The following is a 20602-nucleotide window of genomic DNA, read 5'->3' as shown; positions in this document are numbered from 1 at the left end:
AAAAAAAAATAGATTTAGTATTTATTTAGACTTTCATGTATGAAAGTCTGAGACTTTTCATTAAGGAAAGTCTCAGGCTTCCATCTCATTGTTCAATTCCTTGCCTATTAATTCTCTAGCTCTATTTGAGGGTACCCTACCTCCACTAGTATATGAATCAAGGTCAAGCATCAAAATCCTTGGTCTCTGCTCAGCCAGCTGATGACCCACTGTTGTGGTTGTAGGGCTGTTTATTCACATCAATGGGAAATGCGTCTCCCATAAATCTCATTTTTTAATTTCTTATTATTTTTTTCTAGTAAGCTTTAGCTATCCTGGAACTAGCTCTGGCCTAGAACTCACAGTGACCTACCTGACTCTCCCTCCCAAGTGCTGGGATTAAAGGCGTGTGCCACCATCCGCTACCCTATAAATGTAAATTTTAACAGAACTTTTGAACTCTAATTTGATGAGCTGTCTGATTTCGTTTCAGTCGCGTGACCCATGAAGTGGCAGAGGAATTTTCTTCTCAGGATCCAAAACCTCTGGCTGTGAAGCAAGATGGAACTTCCATCACACCAGCTTCACCCCCGCCTGACCTGGAAAGGGAAGAAGAAAAAGATGACACTGCGGATCCCATAGATCTGAACTCCTGCAGCGCAACATATAGCAACCTAGGTAAGTGGAAATATTATATAGGCAGTATTTGTACTTGCCTTTCTTTTTTTTTTTTGGTTTTTCGAGACAGGGTTTCTCTGTGGTTTTGGAGCCTGTCCTGGAACTAGCTCTTGTAGACCAGGCTGGTCTCGAACTCACAGAGATCCGCCTGCCTCTGCCTCCCAAGTGCTGGGATAAAGGCGTGCGCCACCACCGCCCGGCTGTACTTGCCTTTCTATGTGCTGGCTACATGTTATATTTCCCTGGAGGATCAAAACTTGTATCATTGGCGCTATAAATTTACATTTACTTCGAAAAATAATATTCGAGTTTTCATGAGACTTATTTTAAATGCCTGCTACCATGAGCATGTGCTAAAGATGCTGATGTGGGCCCTGCCTTGAAGGGAAAGAAAGGAACTTGAGTTCAGTATAATATGATAAATACAATTGTGCAAACACGCATGGAATATTTTTGGCATTACACAAAGAAGGGTGTCAAAAGAAATCATTCCTGAGCTGACTTAACTTGTCAGAGGGCAGAAAGAATGTTCCAAACAGGCAATAAGTGAACAAAACTGTGGAAATACAGAATGGCCTGGTGCCACAGCCATGCAAAGTCCAGCAATGTGGAGCATTAGGTACGATGGTGACCCAGCAAAGGGCTTCAAGAAGACAGATGACGTTTATAATTTAAAATGGGTACACATAGGCTATGGTATTTGGTAACAGGTACTCTAACTGCAGGATGACATGAGAGGATGAGAAAGGGAGCCTCAGTTAAGATAGGGAGAGAGAACAATGGACACATCGGAGGGGTATTTTAGGTAGCATAAGGTGAAGAACAGAATCTCTGACTAGAAGTATGAGTACTGCCATTGGAGGCGTTGCCGAGGCTAAGAGCTGTGCCACAGGCCTACTATAGTGGAGAGTGTGCAAGGGGGGTTACGTAGAATTGTTACAAAACTTCCCCAGTTCTCTTTTCCCCATGGTCTTTCTGGAATTCCCAGTGACTTCTGAATTTTCTCCCTCCCTTGAGTTTCTTCCCTTCTGAAAAGGAAAGCCTGGAGCAGAATAAGTTTTCTGGGGTTCTGTTTTTGTTTTCTTGCCTATGTCCTATGGATAAGAAGAGGTGAGCAGATGGACCATCTGCAGTGTAGTGTGCCCGCGGGATTCTAATGGACCACTCACCCTGGTTGGAAACCACTGGAGTTTGTCTCCCAAGGACCTTGTTTCTCATTCCTCTTCCTTTTTCTCCATTGTGTTGTTTTAAGGGAAAAGGATACCAGTATCAGCTAGTAAACTTAAAAATTGAAAATGATAGGTTTCTTAATTAACAAGTCCAAAAGATTGAAGCAATACCATAGGAGAAATGCTCCAATCTCCTCTTGGGAGACTCAGTCAGAACAGCCCTCAAGTAGTTGAAAGTATATTCTACACGGAAAAGACTTCTGATGACTTCAGTTCCAGTAAATATTATTGTTGAGTGGCTTTTTAGACTTTTTTCATTCTTTTATATTTCAGGAGTACATATTAAGATGAAGTTTTTACTTACTTTGCGTTCTAAAATAGCATATCAGGAATTACATATTGAAGATATTTTTGCTATTCCAAAATTTCTCTTATGACAGCCTCAGTATACTGTATCACAGTTTTTGGGAATTGATAGCATATGGCATCACTTCTTAAAGTTTTCCATTACCAACGGGGTGTGGCAGCTGACACCCATAACCCAGCACTTGGGGGCCTCAGCCAGGAGAACTGTGACTTTGAGACTAACCTGGGCTTTATAAGACTGTCTCAAAAAGAGAAAGGAAGAGTGAGGCATGGTGGCACATGCCTTAATCCCAGTACTTGGTAAATAGAGGTGGAAGATCCGGACTTCAGTATCGTCCTCAGCTACAGGGTAGAGTAAGCTTGAGACCAGGCTGCTCTACATGAGACCCTACCACAAAACAACAACAACAAAAATCTCATTTTTAAAAAGATTTTATTTTATTTGCATTACTGTTTTGTCTACATTCATGCCTATATAAGAGTGTCAGATCCCCTGGAACTATAGTTACAAATAGTTGTGAACTGCCATGTGGGTGTTGGGAATTGAATCCAGGTCCCCTAGAAGAACAGCCAGTGCTTTTAACCAATGAGCCACTATCCCTCCAGCCCCTTTATTTAAAACACACACACACACCAACTTTAAGTTTTATTATTTTCCCCCATTGTTAGAAGAGGAAAGGAAGGCAGGGGAGGTTGGACCAAGTTAGAGCCCAGAGAGCCGTAGGTATCATGACTCTAATACCCTCAGTCATTAAATTCTTGTAAAGCACTGGAGGGCTGGGACTTCAGTTGGGTTTGTTTTTTTTTTTTTTTTTTCTTTTTTTAAAGCAGGATTTCTCTGTGTAGCCCTGGCTGTCCTGGAATTCGCTCTGTAGACCAAGCTGACCTCGAACTCAGAGTCTACCTGCCTCTGCCACTAGGATTAAAGGTGTGTGGCACCACTCACTGCCTGGCAAGGCTGGGACTTTTGAGTCATCAACTTTCACATGCAAAATTTAAGACTTTAAAAAATTACAGTTGCCTAGAGTCTAAAAATTCAAGCTGTCCTGTGAGAAAGATTGCTTTCCATTGAGTTTAGCTCAGTGGCTGAGCTCTTGCCTAGAATCATAAGGCCCTGGTTCAGTGCCCAGCACTAGGAAGAGGAGGAAAACGGATGAATTTCTTTCCTTTGTCATAGGATATGATGCCTATGTTATCCAGTCTTCCTTTGGGAGTTTTGTTGTTCTTATTTTTATTTAAAAAAAAGAAAAAGAAAAGAAAAAAACTTGCAAGTAAAAAACATTACACACCAAAACTAACCAGACCCAACTCTAATAATCTCATTGGACTTAGCATAGTCATTCTGAAACCATCGAGCTTCTGGTGGGTTTTATACTTTAACTATCAAATATACTTTTATGCACTTATCAAGCAAGTACTGAAAAGTGAAAAATCCAAAACCAAGTTAGAACTAGAAAAATAACTAGCTTTCACCCTTCTTTAAGTGCTTAAGTGACTGTATGGTTTGATACGTGCTTAATTTTTCTGCCTTGGAACAGTAATAGTTAAGGTTGGTTCAGTCAGTTCTAGATGCTGAGGATTTGGGTTTATTGCTCTTTCCCTGGTGTAACAAGTATGTAGGTGGCATTTGGAGCTCTTTTTGTTTTTAAAGACATTCAGCAAATCATCTCCTTGCAGTTTTAAACTGCCCCGTGGGTAATTTTTTGTGATTTAAAGCTGCAGTAACTTTTTGTTTTTAATGGTACCGTTGAGCTTACATGGTGACCCTGTAACCCTGACACCTGAGGGATAGACAGGAGATCAGTGACTCAAGGCCAGTCTGGGAGCATGGGCCCATATCTTACAGACAAATCCAGGATGGGGAGCAGGGAGATAGCTAAGTGGGCAAGAGCACTGGCTGTGCAAACGTTGACCCTAGTTTAAATCCCCAGTACACACATAACAAACCAAGTTGGGCAACACATGCCTGTCACCCCAGATCTTTTTAAAAAAAAAAAAAAAAATTTCTCATTTCACATACCAATCCCAGTTCCCACTCCCTCTCCTCTTCCCAATCCTCCCTTCTTCCCTGCACCCACCCCTCATCCACTCCTAAGAGAGGGTAAGGCTTCCCACGGGGAGTCAACAAAGTCTGACACATCGCTTTGAGGCAGGACCAAGGCCCTCCCCACTATATCTAGGCTGAACAAGGTATCCCTCCAACGAGAATGGGCTTCAAAAAAGCCAGTTCAGGCACTAGAGACAAGTCCTGGTCCCACTGCCAGTGGCCGCACAGACTGCCCCAGCCTCACAATTGTCACCCACTTCAGAGGGCCTAGTTTCATCCTAGTTCCCCTACTAGCTCAAGCCAGGTGTTTCTGTGGGTGTCCCCATCATGGTCTTGACCCCTTTGCTCGTATTATTGCTCCTCCCTCTCTTTGACTGAAGTCTGGGTGCTCGGCCCAGTGCTTAGCTGTTTATCTCTGCATCTGCTCCCATCAGTTGCTGGATGAAGATTCCATGATGTCAATTAAGGTAGTCATCAATCTGACTACAGGGCAAGGCCAATTCAGACACCCTGTCCACTATTGCTTAGGGTCTTAGCTGGGGTCATCCTTGTGGATTCCGGGGAATTTCTCTAGTGCCAGGTTTCTTGCTAGCTCCATAATGACTCCCTTAATCAAGATATCTCTTTCCTTGCTCTTCCTCTCTGCCCTTCCAGTTCCCTCGTGTCCCTCCCCTATTCCTCCTCCCCTTCCACCACCACTCCCCGACACTCCCAATTTTTCCAGATCTTGTCTATTTTCCTAGGAGGATCCATGAATGTCTCTCTTAGGTTTCTTGTTACCTAGCTTCTCTGGGGTCATGACCTATAGGCTCCTTATGTCTAATATCTACTTATGAATGAGTACATACTGTGTTTGTCTTTCTGCATCTGGGATACTTCACTCAGGATGTCTTTTTCTAGCTCCATCGATTTGCATGCAAATTTCAAGATGTCATTGTTTTTTTACTGCTGAGTAGCACTCCATTGTGTAAATGTACCATATTTTCTTTATCCAGTCTTCGGTTGAGGGACATCTAGATTGCTTCCAGGTTCTGGTTATTATGAATAATGCTGCTATGAACACAATTGAGCAAATGTCCTTGCGGTATGAGTATGCATTCTTTGGGTATATATGCCCAAAAGTGATATTGCTGGGTCTTGAGATGGATTGAATCCCAGTTTTCTGAGAAACTGCCGTACTGATTTCCAAGTACAAGTTTGCACTCAACTCAAACAAATCAGTAGTCCTACTATATACAAATGCTAAGAGGGCTGAGAAAGACCTCAGAGAAATATCACTCTTTAAAATAGCCACAAATAACAAAATATCTGGGGTAACACTAACCAAAGACCTGTATGACAAGAACTTTTAAGTCTCTGAATAAAGAAATTATGGAGGGTGGAAAATGGAAAGATCTCCTATGCTCTTGGATAGGTAGGATCAACATAATAAAAATGGCAGTCTTACCAAAAGCAATCTACAGATTCAATGCATTGCCCATCGAAATCCCAACACAATTCTTCACAGACCTCAAAAGTAGCCCCAGTTCTATTGGGATAGGGACAGGAAGCTTCCTGGAGCTTGCTGGCTGCCAGTATAGCCCCAGGTTTGTGAGAGACCCTGACTCAGGGGATTAAAGTAGTATGTCGCTCTGCATTGTGATCACATGGACCACAGGATGAGCTGGCCTTCACCAGTAGATTTTACAGCATGTCTGCACCCAAAACTATTCCCAAAAAACTATTCCCAAAAATCAAATGCCTCATTTTATTAAACCTTAGACATTTTCCTGTTTCTTGTGTCTTGAAATGTCTTGAAGAAGGATAACTGGTTGTCTTTTATGTGGGCGTGTCTGACTATTATCTTGCTAGAATCAGAAGTGTGTAAGAAGTTCTATTCTGTTGAAACGTAGCTGATAACTTTAGGTCTTTTTCGTTCACTTTGTAACTAAGTACTCTGTACATTGCTTTTTTATCTTTTTTTTTATTTATTTATTATGTATAAAACATTCTGCCTCGATGTATGCCCGCACGCCAGAGGAGGGAGCCAGATCTCAGTACAGATGGTTGTGAGCCACCATGTGGTTGCTGGGAATTGAACTCAGGACCTCTGGAAGAGCAACCAGTGCTCTTAACCTCTGAGCCATCTCTCCAGCCCTGTACATTGCTTTTTTAAAAGCTCAATCAAGTCTCCCTTTACTCCACATATTTTTTGGCTGCTCCTCTTTCTGTATCCCTACAGCGTAGCACATTATCTAAAACACACAGGAGGTGCTAAGAATGTGTTTGAATAAATGAGCTAAAAATGACTGCAGTGTTTGACTTTTGAAGATTCCTAGATGAAAGAAGTCTGACTGTTCACAGGAAAGTTCATGTAAGAGATTTTCAAGTCATAGTTTATATTCTCTATTAACCTGGCTTGGTTTTTTTCTAATATTGGACTTGCATAAGTTTCCTAACTAAGGATCTATATGAATTTTGCCTTCATTTCCTAAGGATCTCTATAAGAACCTGTCCACATAACTCATTTTAGTCACTTAGAGCAAATCCTTAAAGCTGCACCCTTCAAACACCAACGCAAAACATCTAAAAGCACTCTGCCTGCGGTACATTGCTGTCAGTGTTAAAGGTAAGGGTGGCTAACCACAAAAGAATGGCATTCTTTATATTGCTGGTCTTGATGTTGTGGTTATAGTGTATGCCATTCAAAATGCCAGCTCTTAAGGCATTCTGAAGAGTACCTTACAATGCATATTTACTTAATAAACAGTTATTGAGCAGGTATCACTCCATACACTATAGTGTTAATTATTTGAACCAAAGATTAAAGTATTGCACTTAAGGACTGATTTATCAGATTAAGGCACTTGCCACAAAACCAGACAACCTGAGTTAAATCCCTGGATCCGCCATGGTGGAAGGAGAGAACCAGCTATCCAAAGTTGTTGTCTGAGCCCCAAATTTGTGCATATGTGTGCGTGTGCATGCGCACAATAAATAAATGAATGAATTAATGAATAAATAAATGTGATAAACTATTTTTTAAAAGAATTGCAGTTAAGATTATCTGGAACTAAAAAAAAAGCTGAAATTGACAGTTTTGAACATTTGTTTGAGCATTTGTTATATCCCTTTGTAATTATTTCTATTAAAAGAAATCATGTATTTTTGTTCCTAAGTTAGTTGCATTCATATTTTAAAATAGTTTACCATATCTGAGACTTAGTTAAAAGAGTACAGTATTCAAATTACATAGATAACTTACCCCTAAATAAATGACCTGTGGCTTGAGGGAGGTTTTCCGTGGAGGCCATGTAAACTGCGGCCTGTCAGCTGCTCGGCTGCTGGCATTCTTTAAAGTGCTCTGTCTATTTGAGGATGCACGCAAGTGGCTGAGGTCAGCCGGTCTTATTGTTCGACATGAAGTTGTTGTACCCCTTGGCTTGCTGGTTGTTGCTTACGTTTCACTGTGCTTGGCAGATGAGGTCCTTTCCTCCTGACTCGGAAGCCTGCTGCTTGGGAACAGCGCTGGCCTCGGCCAACACAAGGCCCTATTCATTTGACAAAACTGGTGAACAGTGCTGGTGTTCTGTAACGTGCAGTGTGTATTTCTGTGTTTGCGCATAACTGTCTCTTTGTTCCTTTCTCTTCCCATTCTCATGTATATTACCTACCTTGAGATGGGGGATAGATTAGAAATGAAAACTGAAAATATACTTTAAATAGGGAGATTTTTTTTTTGCACTTCTTTTTTTTAATTTTTATTGAGCTCTACATTTTTCTCTGCTCCCCCTCTCCCTGCCTCTCCCCTCCCCTTCAACCCTGAGATATGTTCTCTTAATTGGGACTTTAATCCTACCAGTTAGCAATCAGCTGTCTAATACCAGCTGGCTCTAGTTCCAGGTAAAGGGCTGGGAACACTAGCATAGCCTTCGAAGACCTGCTCTTTTGGAGAGAAAGACATGAGGCTTCCCTCCTTCACATCCTAACTACTGTGTACTGAGAGGTTTGTGAAAGTGTCTTTTTAGAGGGATCTAGGTCACAAACACTACAGCTTTTACTAATAGAGCCACTGTAGGCTGTTCAGAAGATGCACACTCATCCCGGGAGCTGTGTGTGGGATGACTGGAGGCAGAGATCAGTCAGAAAACCATGCCTTCCTATCTTGTTAGAGGAGCGACTTGTGGTCAAAGGGCATCTCCTATTTAAATGCGTCATTATTTAGGGCCCTATGATGTTGGTGCTACCAGATCACAAGCAAACATTTATTGTGGTTTGCTTTTAATGTGTCTTTCATATTTCCATCACTATAATAATGTAATTACTATTTTAAGTTTTTCATTATGCAATTTTTAAAAATATTTTAGAGATACCTTATTTCTTGTGTACCTATACCAATCTTGTAAATTATAAGAACCTTGGCCGGGTGGTGGTGGCACACACCTTTAATCCCAGCATTCGGGAGGCAGAGGCAGGCGGATCTCTGTGAGTTCGAGGCCAGCCTGGTCTACAAGAGCTAGTTCCAGGACAGGAACCAAAAGCTACGGAGAAACCCTGTCTCAAAAAAATCCAAAAAAAAATTATAAGAACCTTATATCAACCATTTTTATTCATAGTGAATTAGTTTCCCTTTCTGTTGAGTTTTCATCATTTGCTTTGCAGAGAGTGACATGACACAGAGCTTTCTTTATCTGCCCGTCTGAAGTCACACTTAGGTGGGGAGGTCTTATAGCTGGAGTGTAGAGAGGCTGGAGAAGAAGAAAGGAAGGCTTGAGTTTGGTTTAGTCAAACATTGTCCAGAGGACCTTTTTAGCTATAGCAAGGCAAGATTTAGAATCGATCTTTTTTCCCCCTTTCCATTTAGAAAGCTGGTATGCCGCAAAAATGTAGAGTATGTGGTGTTCTGTCTGCTGCTGAAAACTGAGCTTTGGTGTCTGGGTCCTGGAAACTTCACAGGAATGTGCAGGATTAAACATTCAAACTAAAAGCAACTAAGATACCAAACTTTGAAGACATTGACCTAAATGATTGGAATTTGCCCTCCTCCCACCCTTTGTGGGAGGAAATAAAGCCCGAAAACATGAAGCGCTTTGAGATAGAAGATAGCTTGACCTACTTGCGAGGACTGTGGAATGCTCCTGGTTTCATTTAGAGTGGCGGAGTTCCTGATTCTCTTTTGAAAATCCCCATATCGCCCATAAGGTCCTGTGCTGCTGTTGGAGGAGAGAGGCCTGGAACTATTTTATATCCTACCACTTTGGCTGTCTCTTTCCATTTGGAATAAATGATCAGTTCTGTTGGTTTTCTGCCCTTCAATTCAGCAGCCATTTACTGTGCAGATGCTGTTTGTCTTATATCACACGAGATTCAGAAAGGATGTATTAAAACTCTGGCAATCAGAGGCAGGTGAATCTCTGTGAGTTCGAGAACAGCCTGGTCTGCAAGAGCTAGTTCCAGGACAGGCTCCAAAGCCACAGAGAAACCCTGTCTCGAAAAACCAAAAAAAAAAAAAATAATAATAAAATAAAATAAAACTCTGGCAACAATGTAATAGAGCTCAGAGAATACAGGAGGGAGTAATGACTTCGTTTCCATTCTGAGGTAGAGAGCAGAGAGTAGGAAGGCGTCAGTTGAAAGTTTGAGCTGGGCCGAAGACAGAATACTTTTTTTTTGCTAAGGCAAAGATATAAAAATAGGGGTTCTAGATTGGCTCAGTAGTTAAGAGTGTGTATTACTCTTACAGAGGACCTGAGTTCAGTTTCCAGCACCACATCAGGTGACTCACAACCACCTGTAATTTCTGCTCCAAAAGGGATCTGATGTCTCTGACCTCAGCAGACACTACGCTCATGTACACACACCATATAATTAAAAATAAATATTGGGGGGGGGGACCTCTTAAGAGAACAGAAAATATGGACCGGAGCAGCTAATGCAGCAGTTAGGAACATTGCTGCTCTCAGAGAACCTAGGTTTGGTCTCCAACACACATGGCAGTTCACAGTCATCTGTAACTCCAGCTCTAAGGTAAATAACAGGAGTAATTCATGTTGAAGAGTAGCTGAGAAATAGTGATAGATAAGACAAAGAACCTTGACCAGCTTGTGGAAAGTCTGAACTTTATCTGGAAGTAGCACCAAACTGCCCACTCAGCCCTCTTCCACCTCTCAAAGAAGCACTAAAGAACTATATGCACCTTGCCTTACTTCCCTAATCCTCAGATGATCTTTAGAGGGAAAAAACAGGTACTTCTGGAACTCTCAGTGCTACTCATATCCTCGGTTATTGCTGGTTTTCCTTATTTGGAGATATGGGTAGAAAATGACAGCCCATAAAATCTTTCCTAGGACTTAGATAAAAAATTGGGTGATATTTCCTATCTGCATCTATCTCTCTACTTACCTAGCCACTCATTCTTAGCCAGATTCTTGCTTAGACTCATATGTAAAAATAAGATATAGTCCCTGCCACTAGTGCACAACCCAGTAGTGTGTGTGTGTGTGTGTGTGTGTGTGTGTACGCCTAGAGAAAAACATACACAAGGCATATCTGAGGATCAATTATTTTGGGAGGGGTGTAGTAGACTTAAACACTCCCTAGAGGCAGAGTGTTTAAAGATGGGTGAGGAAGGCCAGAGATGTAACTCAGCAGCAGAGTATCTTAGCATGTATGAGACCCTGGGTTTGTGCTCCAACACTAGAGAGAGGAACAAATAACCCAATATGGGAGAAGTGGGAAGCTTCTTTCAATTGTGTGACCGTACCATATCTTGTTTGCCGATTCAGTAGGTGGTAGACATTTGCGTTGTTTCCACTTTGGGGCTGTCAGGGATAATACAGTATAAGCACATGTTCTGGTCTCTGTGTCGACATGTTTATTTCCAGTGGATATCTCTGTAGGAGCGTGTGTGCTGGCTCATGTGAAGACTCTGTTTTACTCTTTGAGAAACTCCCAGGCTGTTCTACAAAGTAGCTATTCTCTCTTAGATGCCTACTAGCAACGTATGATCATCCAAATTTCTCCACATCCCACCATGGCTTACCTGTGAATTTTATTACTGTCGTTTTTATTATAACAATCCTAGTAGTTGTGAAGTATTAGGGTTTTATTATATCATTATCTAATGAGTATTGATGTTAGACATTTTTGTGTGTGTATTGGCCATTTGTATATCATCTTTGTATAAATTTGTGAATCCCTTGCCCATTTTTAAATATTCTTTTTTTTTTTTTTTTTTTTTTTTTTTTTTTTTTTTTTTTTTTTGGTTTTTCAAGACAAGGTTTCTCTGTAGCTTTGGAGCCTGTCCTGGAACTCCCTTTGTAGACCAGGCTGGCCTCGAACTCACAGAGATCTACCTGCCTCTGCCTCCCGAGTGCTGGGATTAAAGGCGTGTGCCACCACCGCCCGGCCATTTTTAAATATTCTTAAAAGAGTTTTTTATATATTCTAGATGCAGGTTTCTTCTCAGATATGTAGTTTGGACACATGTTCCCCTACTCTGTGTATTTTTCTCCTCCCTCCCTTCTTCCTTCTGATCTCCTTCCGATCTCTCTCTTTCTTCTGCCCTTTCTCCCTCCTCTTCCTCAGGTGTCTATCCAAGGTCTTGCTATGTAACAATCTATCCTCAGCCTCCAGAGTACCAGGTTTACAGGCATGTGTCACCATGCTTGGCATTTTCTTTTTACTTTCTCGAAGATGTACTTTGAAGCATATAAGTTTTTTTAAAATTTTCTCTTTTACCACACCGTTTTTGTTATCTTGTTTTATATTAGGTGTTAGAACTAACCATTGCCCAAGAACACAACCATTTATTTCTATTGTCAAATTTGTCATATTTCTGGAATAAGGATATAGCTCAGGGTTAGAACATGCTTGAGATCCCACGTTTGATTCCCAGCAAAGAATAATATAGAGTTTTATAGTTTTAGCTCTTACATTTAGATCTTTTTATACATTTTAGTTTATCTTTGTTTATAGTGTGAAACAGGGGTCCAACTTTAATTTTTGGTTTTGGTTTTTTGCATATGTGTATTCACTTGTCACAACCCTGTTTGTATTTTCCTTCATTGAATTGTTTGGACAACCTTTGTCAGTATTAATTGACCCGTTAATATAAAGGTTTCTTTCTGGCCCCTCAAGCCAATTCCATTCTTCTATATCTTTGCTCTTATACTAGGTACTACACGGTCTTGATTACTATAATTTTGTAATGAGCTAAGACTTTTTGACTGCTCCTAAGCCACTTACGTTTTCATCTGAATTTTGGGGACCCCACATCAATTCTGCAAGAAATCCAACTGAGATTTTCGTAGGGATTGCATTCAATCTGTAGGTCAATTTGGGAAGTATTTCCATCTTAGCAATATTAAAGTCTCTGATCCATGAGCTTAAATTGGCTGCATAAAATTAGTCATTTTAATAATGTGACTGATTTTTAATAACATAACTAATTTCCATTTATGATGGTACTTCTTAATTTCTTTCAGTGCTGTTTTATAGTTTTCAGCATACAATTCTTGCTTAATTAAATTTCTCCCTTAATACTTTAGTCTCTTTGTTGCAAATAGGGTTATTTTCTTTTTCTTTTTTTTTTTTTTTTTGGTTTTTCGAGACAGGGTTTCTCTGTGGTTTTTTGGAGCCTGTCCTGGAACTAGCTCTTGTAGACCAGGCTGGTCTCGAACTCACAGAGATCCGCCTGCCTCTGCCTCCCGAGTGCTGGGATTAAAGGCGTGCGCCACCACCGCCCGGCGGGTTATTTTCTTAATATCAATTTTAGAGTAGTCATTGCAATTGATTTTTGTACAGTAATCTTGTATCTTGTAGTCTCACTAATCTGATGTATTCTTTTGTTTGTTTACAGCAAGTTCTCATGTAGTTCACACTGGCCTCAAACTTACTGTGTAGCTGAGGATGGCTTTGACTTCGTGTGCCCCCTGACTTCATGTCTCGAGTGCAGAAATTACAAGTATATCCCACGGCACTCGGTTCTGTGGCGTGCTAGGAATTGAACCTAAAGCACCTTGCATGCTAGGCTAGCACGCTACCATCTGAGCCCTGGCATATTACTTCTGGTAGATATTCATGTGATTCCTTGGGCTTCTCAAAATTCAAGATTATATCATCTATACATAGAATAGTTTTATTTCTTTCCAATCAGGATGCTTTTATTTGTTACTATTTCCAGATTTCCATGGCTGGTGCTAAAGTAGAAGACAAAATAAAGGTGGTGATGATAGAAGCCTTGTATTCCTGATGTTAGGAGGGGAGCATCTAGTCTCTTATCATCAAGTATGATGTTAGCTCTTGGTTTGAAAGAAGCTGTCAGGCTGAGAATGTTCCCTTCTGTCCCAAATTTGTTGGATGTTGTCATGGAAAGGCATTAGATTTTACCAGATACATTTTCTACAAATTTGAGAAGATCATGTGAGATTGTTTTTTCTTTTGTATTTTGTTAGCATAATATACAGATTAATTTTCGGACATTAAAAACCAACCTTGCATTCTTGAATAAACTCAAAATTCTGTGGCATTATAATGTTTTATAATGTTTAAAGTGTTGCCAGGTTCTATTTGCTAATGTCTTACTTTTTTCTACTTTATTCATAAGTAATAGTAATCTTTAGTTTTCTTGGATGTCTTTGATTTGGTTGTATAGGTAACATTGCTTCTACAAAATTCAAGGTAGAAAGTGTTCCCTCTTCCCTGCTACTTTTTGGAAGAGATTGGTAGTAATACTTTGGTTTAATTAATATTAAGCATTTGGTAGAATTCATTAGTGAATCCATTTAGCCCTGAGTTTTTCTTCATGAGAATTTAATTAGTTATTTAGCTAGCTAGCTAGTTAGTTAGTTGTATGCTAATAATGGTCATAAGTAATGGCTTGTGCATTTCGGGCAAGCACTGCACTAAGCCAAATCCCAGCTGGAAAGTCTTAAAAACCTTTGCTCCCTAGAGCTATATAGTCTTTGCTTATTCTTCCCTGCCCTTCTTCCTTTTCCTCCCTTTCCCCTCTTTCTCTACCTCCCTATCTGAATCCCCACTCTCTCATACATTCTCTCTGTATATTTTTGTTTGTGTTTAATGCAACTCCCTTCCTTATAAAAATACTGCTGTGTGCTGTTAGTGGAGAAAGGAGATCCTATGGTTTGCTGTATATACATGGTAGTTCGTAGTTTATTTAAACTCCTAGGTATTCTTGATCAAGGTACTAGATGTAAGACATAGAATATAATTGTAATCACAGTTTATATTGAGTCTTGTCCTTGGTATTTCTTCAAGCATGTGGTTTTAACAAAACCACCACTTATTAGCATCTCAGAAGCATCTGTATTTGTGACTTTCCTCATCACTATGACAAAAGCAGATCACGGAGGGAGGGTTTGTTCTGGCTCACAGCTTAAGGGACAGTCTGTCATGGGGGTGGGGGTCATGGCAGTAGAAATCCGAGGCAGCTTTGCATCTGAAGTCAGGAAGCAGAGAGATGATTGCTGGTGTTTAGCTCACTCTTGTTTTATTCAGTTCAGAACCACAGCCCAAAGTCTGGTGCTGCCCACATTTGGAGTGGCTCCTCCCACTCCAATAAGCCTAATACAGAAATCTACAGACATATTCAGAGGTCTCCTAGGTGATTCTAGATGAGATTGGGTAGATAGTGTTAGCTTCACACAATTCGTTTACCTGTACTCTCTATGATTATAAGTAGCAAAATGTCTTGATTTCCTAAGACTACTGTAATAACGTGCCTTAAATGGGTTGCTTAATACAACAGAAAGTAATTATTTGAAAGTTGTGGAATCTAGTTACTCAAACTGAAACTTCTGTCCACAGAACCATGCTTCTTTTGAGACACTAGGTAGAATCTGTTCTTGCTTCTGCCTAATGTTTAATGATGGCCATCCATCTTTGGCATTCCTGGTTTATAGTTAAAGCATTTCTGTCTCTTCCCCTGTAACCACATAGTATCCCCCTTATTTGTTTTCATGTTGTATTTTCTTCTTATTAGAATACCAGCCATATTTGATTAGTGTCTTCCTTAACCTCAACCATTGGAAATGGAAAGACCATTTCCAAATGAGGACCTATTCATAGATACCAAGGGTTAGGACTGCAACATAATGCAACCCATAACCAGGCATTGTGCTCTCCCTCTTTCTCTTGAGTAAAGGCCTCATTTTTTGAATAACATGACTAATTTTTGTAACTTTTGTAGAAATTTCATGATATATTTCTGTTTTTAGAAAAATAATGTCTTCTTTCCATTATGTAAGAAACAAAGTATTATTGAACCCTCATGTGCTTTGCCCTCTAAACATAAACATTGGATACATTATATGTACATATATGTAATGGCAGGTGTTATATACAACGTAAAACCAGAATGCTCTTACAAGAAACAGAACAATATTTTGTCGGGCTCTGTACAGTGGTCCCAATTGCTAGTTTCAATTCAATAATGCTCCCAAGTATTTCCTTTGATCCACAAATGCTATCATCTCTACTGTCACAATTCAGATGTTTCTAGTGTCTGTCCTTTCTTGGTGCTGTGGCATTGTGAGTGTTAGCATCACTGGGGACAGGACTGAAAAATCTGGATTCCTTTTTGAAAACAAAGCCCACCACCTAAACTAGTGTCACGTTCCTCTGGCAGAGAAATGCTGAGACATAATTCATATTTGTTGCTCCAGTCAAGCTTTGGAATCTTATTCATTCAACGTTCATTCCTTGGCTGCACGTTTTCAGGGAAAGCATAAGATTCCGCACGCCTACTTCACTCATTTCTACTTGCTTCAATTATGAAATGAGATTTAAAATTTTGATTAATTCTCTTTTCTTCTTTCTTTAAAAATAACACAGGGCAGTCTAGAGCAGCTATGATACCTCCCAAGCATCCACGGCATCCCAAGGGAGCTTCGGATGATGCCATTGCCTTTGGAGAGAAGACAGACCAAGAAGTATTGAGTGCTTCCCAATCCACGCCACCCCCACTGCCAAAGAAAATGATTCGAGCCAATACAGAGCCGATCTCCAAAGACCTTCAGAAGACCATGGAAAGTAGCCTTTGTGTCATGGCTAATCCCACCTACGATATTGACCCCAACTGGGATGCCAGCAGTGCTGGGTCTTCTATTAGCTGTGAACTCAAAGGACTGGACATTGAGTCTTACGACTCCTTGGAGAGACCTTTGCACAAAGAGAGACCTGTTCCTTCAGCAGCAAACAGTATCTCCAGCTTAGCCGCTCTCAGTATTAAGGACAGATTTTCCAACAGTACGGAGTCCCTCTCCAGCCGACGTGGTCTCTCCTGTAGACAGGGTCGAAGCATCCAGAAGCCACAGAGACAAGCACTTTATCGAGGACTTGAAAATCGGGAGGAAGTGGTGGGTAAAATCCGAAGCCTTCATACAGATGCCTTGAAGAAATTGGCTGTTAAATGCGAAGACCTCTTCATGGCTGGGCAGAAAGACCAACTCCGCTTTGGAGTGGACAGCTGGTCAGATTTCAGGCTAACCAGCGACAAACCGTGCTGCGAAGCTGGAGATGCGGTCTACTACACTGCCTCATATGCAAAAGATCCACTCAGTAACTATGCCGTCAAGGTAAGAAAATATCGAAAGTCTCACCTTAAACTTTTTTTCTTCTTTTTCGAGACAGGGTATCTCTGTGTAGCCCTGTGCTGTCCTGGAATGCTGTAGACCAGGCTGGCCTCAAGCTCACAGAGATCCCGTGCCTCTGCATCCCAAACTGGGATGCACCACCAAGGCCCAGTTTTTTTTTTTTTTTTTTCAAATATTCTTTTGGTTTTTTGTTTTTTGGTTTTTTTTTGTTTGTTTTTTTTTTTGAGACAGGGTCTTACTGTGTAGCTTTGGCTGGCCTTGAACTATATAGACCAGGCAGGCCTCAAACTCATAGAGATCTCCTGGCTCTTTCTTTGTGAGTGCTGGCACTAAAGGTGTACACTGCATGCCTAGCCTTACCTTACTCTTAGCCAGCACCTTGTTACTGAGGTGGCTCCGTTCTTTCTTCCCACTTTCTTTCCTCCAGTTCCTTCATTGTGTGAAAGTAAGTGAGCTTCCTATACTAGCAGATATACTCTAATAAGCAGGTTTTTTATGAAAAGGAAATATAGACATTAAAGAGAATAGAAGAAGCAAACATTCTGCAGGAGTCTGGAAGTACTGTGACCAGATACCTGATAAGAAGCTTCAGGGGTGGATGATTGTACTGGGAGCTGCGGGCTGGCGTTCCTGCCACCCAGCTACCGGCCGCCTGGCTAGCTCATGCCCCAAAATAACAACACACAAACTGTATTCTTTTAAACACTGCCTGGCCCATTATATCTAGCCTCTTCTAGGCTAATTCTCATGTATTAATTTAGCCCATTTCTAATAATCTGCATAGCACTACTAGGTGCGCTTACCGGGAAAGGTTCAGCATGTCTGACCTGGCGGCTGGCTGCATCGCGTCTGCTCTGAGAGGAGCTGCCCTGCATCTGAGCTCACTTCCTCTTCCTCCCAGCATTCTGTTCTGTTTACTCCACCCACCTATGTTTTAACCTATGAGGCCAAGCAGTTTCTTTATTAATTATCCAATGACCTTCCTCCATCATTTCCCCTTTTTCTGTTTAAACAAAAAAAAAAAAAAGGAAGGCTTTAACTTTAATATAGCAAAATTACATATAACAAAGCAGTTATCAAGTAAAAATTACAGTTACAATATTTATATCTACTTTATCTTTTATCATAACTAAAGAAAACAACTATAACTATCTATCTATTCTTCAACTCCATCAAAGAGTCCAGAAGGATATATTACCTAAGTAAATGAGAAGTAAGCAACTTACAAAACTCTAGAAATGACAGAGACATCTCGCTGCCTGGACAGTCACCCAAAGTTCCTCTGTACCGTTGGGGCATCCATCTTTGGCCTACGGGCCCATAGTTTCCAGCAGACATTTCCATGAAGCAGGAAATTTCAAAGGCAGTTCAGTCACTATCTGCTGTATCCTGCAGAATGTCTCGCAGACTCTTTCATGAATCAGAAACCCTGAAAGATCATCTCACCTTTAGGCAAGTTCAGCAGTCCTCTCTCTGTGGGTTCTCTGTGTCCAATTTATGCAACAGTCCAGGCAAGAGCGGTTTCTTGCCCAAATGGCTAACCAACTCCATAAGGAGCCTCTTCAATGCCCATCTTCCTCTTGAAGTAGATTGGTGCTGCCAGAAGCAGACATGTCTCATTGTCATGAAAAGCCCTAAGTTATTAAAACATTAAATGTCATATTCTGTAGTCTTTGAAAGATATAAAGAATGTCTATCTAAAATGTATCTATGTACATCTAGAAAACCTAACATGACTACAAACTTGACTATTATAGATGACTATCCATTAACAACCTATATACATTACATTTTTAAATGAACTACACAATCACAATACCTTAATCAAGAGCAGAAATACATATACATATAACAAAATTGACCTTAAATTTATATAGAGGCAGAGGCAGGCGGATCTCTGTGAGTTCGAGGCCAGCCTGGTCTACAAGAGCTAGTTCCAGGACAGGAACCAAAAGCTACAGAGAAACCCTGTCTCGAAAAACCAAAAAAAAAAAAAAAAAAAAATTTATATCACTAAAGCAAAATCCATATCAATGCAAATTATTTATATCTATATCATATCCCCCTTTAAATGTAAAAGGACATTTATAAACAATATTTGGGAATATGGGCGAAGTTATTTCTCTCTGAACTGCTTCGTGCTGAATGGGGGCGCTGTTATTTAGGTCTTTCATGGTATAACCTGTGTGCTAGATTCATCTCAGTCTCAGTCGGCAGTTGAGTGAAGTGATTTTTTTTTGAAGGTGTTCACAGCAACCTTTCAGGAGGGCGTGGTTTATCATACCATATTGGGATAGAAGTAATCCACAGGGCCTCATCCTCTGTGAAGAAACTCCTTTCCAAAGCATCATGTCCTTAGATCCAAATTTTAAAGTCAAGGTATTTTGAAAATATCTATCTTGGATTAGTTCAGCAGCATTTATAAACAAATATATTTTAGCAGCTCTTGCTCTTTCCTCAGCATTCAAACAATTCAAAGGGAACATAATAGCATACAATATCAAGATTATCTGTGTATTTTCCATCTTTGTGCGGCTTTATTTTAACTTCTATTTCGTTTATTTTTACTTTTATTTTATATTCTCTGTATATCTTTGTCCTGGAATAACTCTATAGACCAGGCTGTCCTTGAACTCTCAGAGATCCGCCTGTCTCTGCCTCCCAGGCATTGGGATTAAAGGCGTGTGCTACCACACCTTGAAGTCACAGAGGTCAATCTACCTCTGCCTCCCAAGTGTTGGGATTAAAGGTGTGTACCACCACACCCAACTACTCTCTTTCTTCCTTTTTTTTTTTTTGATTTTTACTTTAAGAACTTTAACTTTTAGCATGCATATATTTTAATACACTATAAATCATTTAAATTTTTCTTTGTCTTTGAATCTTTCTTTACTGTATATCTCTCTTTTTCTGACCACACGAGTCTTTAATTTACCAAGCAATATAGGTAGGATTAAAGCCGTGGCTTTGACGGCCCATTCCTTAGCTTTCCAGCCTCATGGCGGAGGTACCGGTTGTAGCCATGTTTATCACCACAACTCTGTGGCGTTTCAAGGTCCCTGCCAACAAGCAAGCTGCAGCATTCTGCTCACAGACCACACTCGTTCAGACTGCCTGCCTGAGTCAGAGTTTACCCTGGCAGGATGGCCCAGAAAGCCAGCATTTTAAAACAACACAACTTTTTTCCTGCTACGGCTGAAAACAAACAAGCATGCAGTCAACTTTTATCAACACCATTTAAATGTTTCATGGCAGGACCTCTTAAAAGCTGCAGGGTTTTGCAGCTGAAGCTGAGTCAAGAAGCCTCTCTTAGATGAGAGCGCTTGCTTGCCTCTAGCAAGCAGAGCAGACCCAAGAAATTGCTGCTACCAAGAAAACATGCTTTACTCTATTCTTTCCCAAGCTTTCTCAGGCTTTCTGTGGATATAGTTGTCCACACGTTGGGGGCCATTCTGTAGTGGAAGCTGTGGGCTGGCGTTCCTGCCACCCAGCTACCGGCCGCCTGGCTAGCTCATGCCCCAAAATAACAACACACAAACTGTATTCTTTTAAACACTGCCTGGCCCATTATATCTAGCCTCTTCTAGGCTAATTCTCATGTATTAATTTAGCCCATTTCTAATAATCTGCATAGCACTACTAGGTGCGCTTACCGGGAAAGGTTCAGCATGTCTGACCTAGTGGCTGGCTGCATCGTGTCTGCTCTGAGAGGAGCTGCCCTGCATCTGAGCTCACTTCCTCTTCCTCCCAGCATTCTGTTCTGTTTACTC

At 40.7% G+C, this 20602-nt stretch overlaps 1 protein-coding gene across 3 annotated transcripts in view; it reads left to right on the top strand.

Annotated features, from left to right (window-relative positions):
• The window catches only part of Peak1 (pseudopodium enriched atypical kinase 1), a 211902-nt gene that overhangs the window by 167338 nt on the left and 23962 nt on the right, over positions 1–20602 (top strand). For all 3 annotated transcript variants that reach the window (XM_057766600.1, XM_057766599.1, XM_057766598.1), the window contains 2 exons: positions 473–657; positions 16072–16814. In XM_057766600.1, coding sequence (XP_057622583.1) covers positions 473–657; positions 16072–16814 — 928 coding nt within the window. The remainder of the gene's footprint in view (positions 1–472; positions 658–16071; positions 16815–20602) is intronic.

Source organism: Chionomys nivalis, chromosome 4 (assembly GCF_950005125.1).
Source record: "Chionomys nivalis chromosome 4, mChiNiv1.1, whole genome shotgun sequence".
Lineage (NCBI taxonomy): Eukaryota > Metazoa > Chordata > Mammalia > Rodentia > Cricetidae > Chionomys > Chionomys nivalis.
This window is presented reverse-complemented; position numbering and strand designations above follow the sequence as displayed.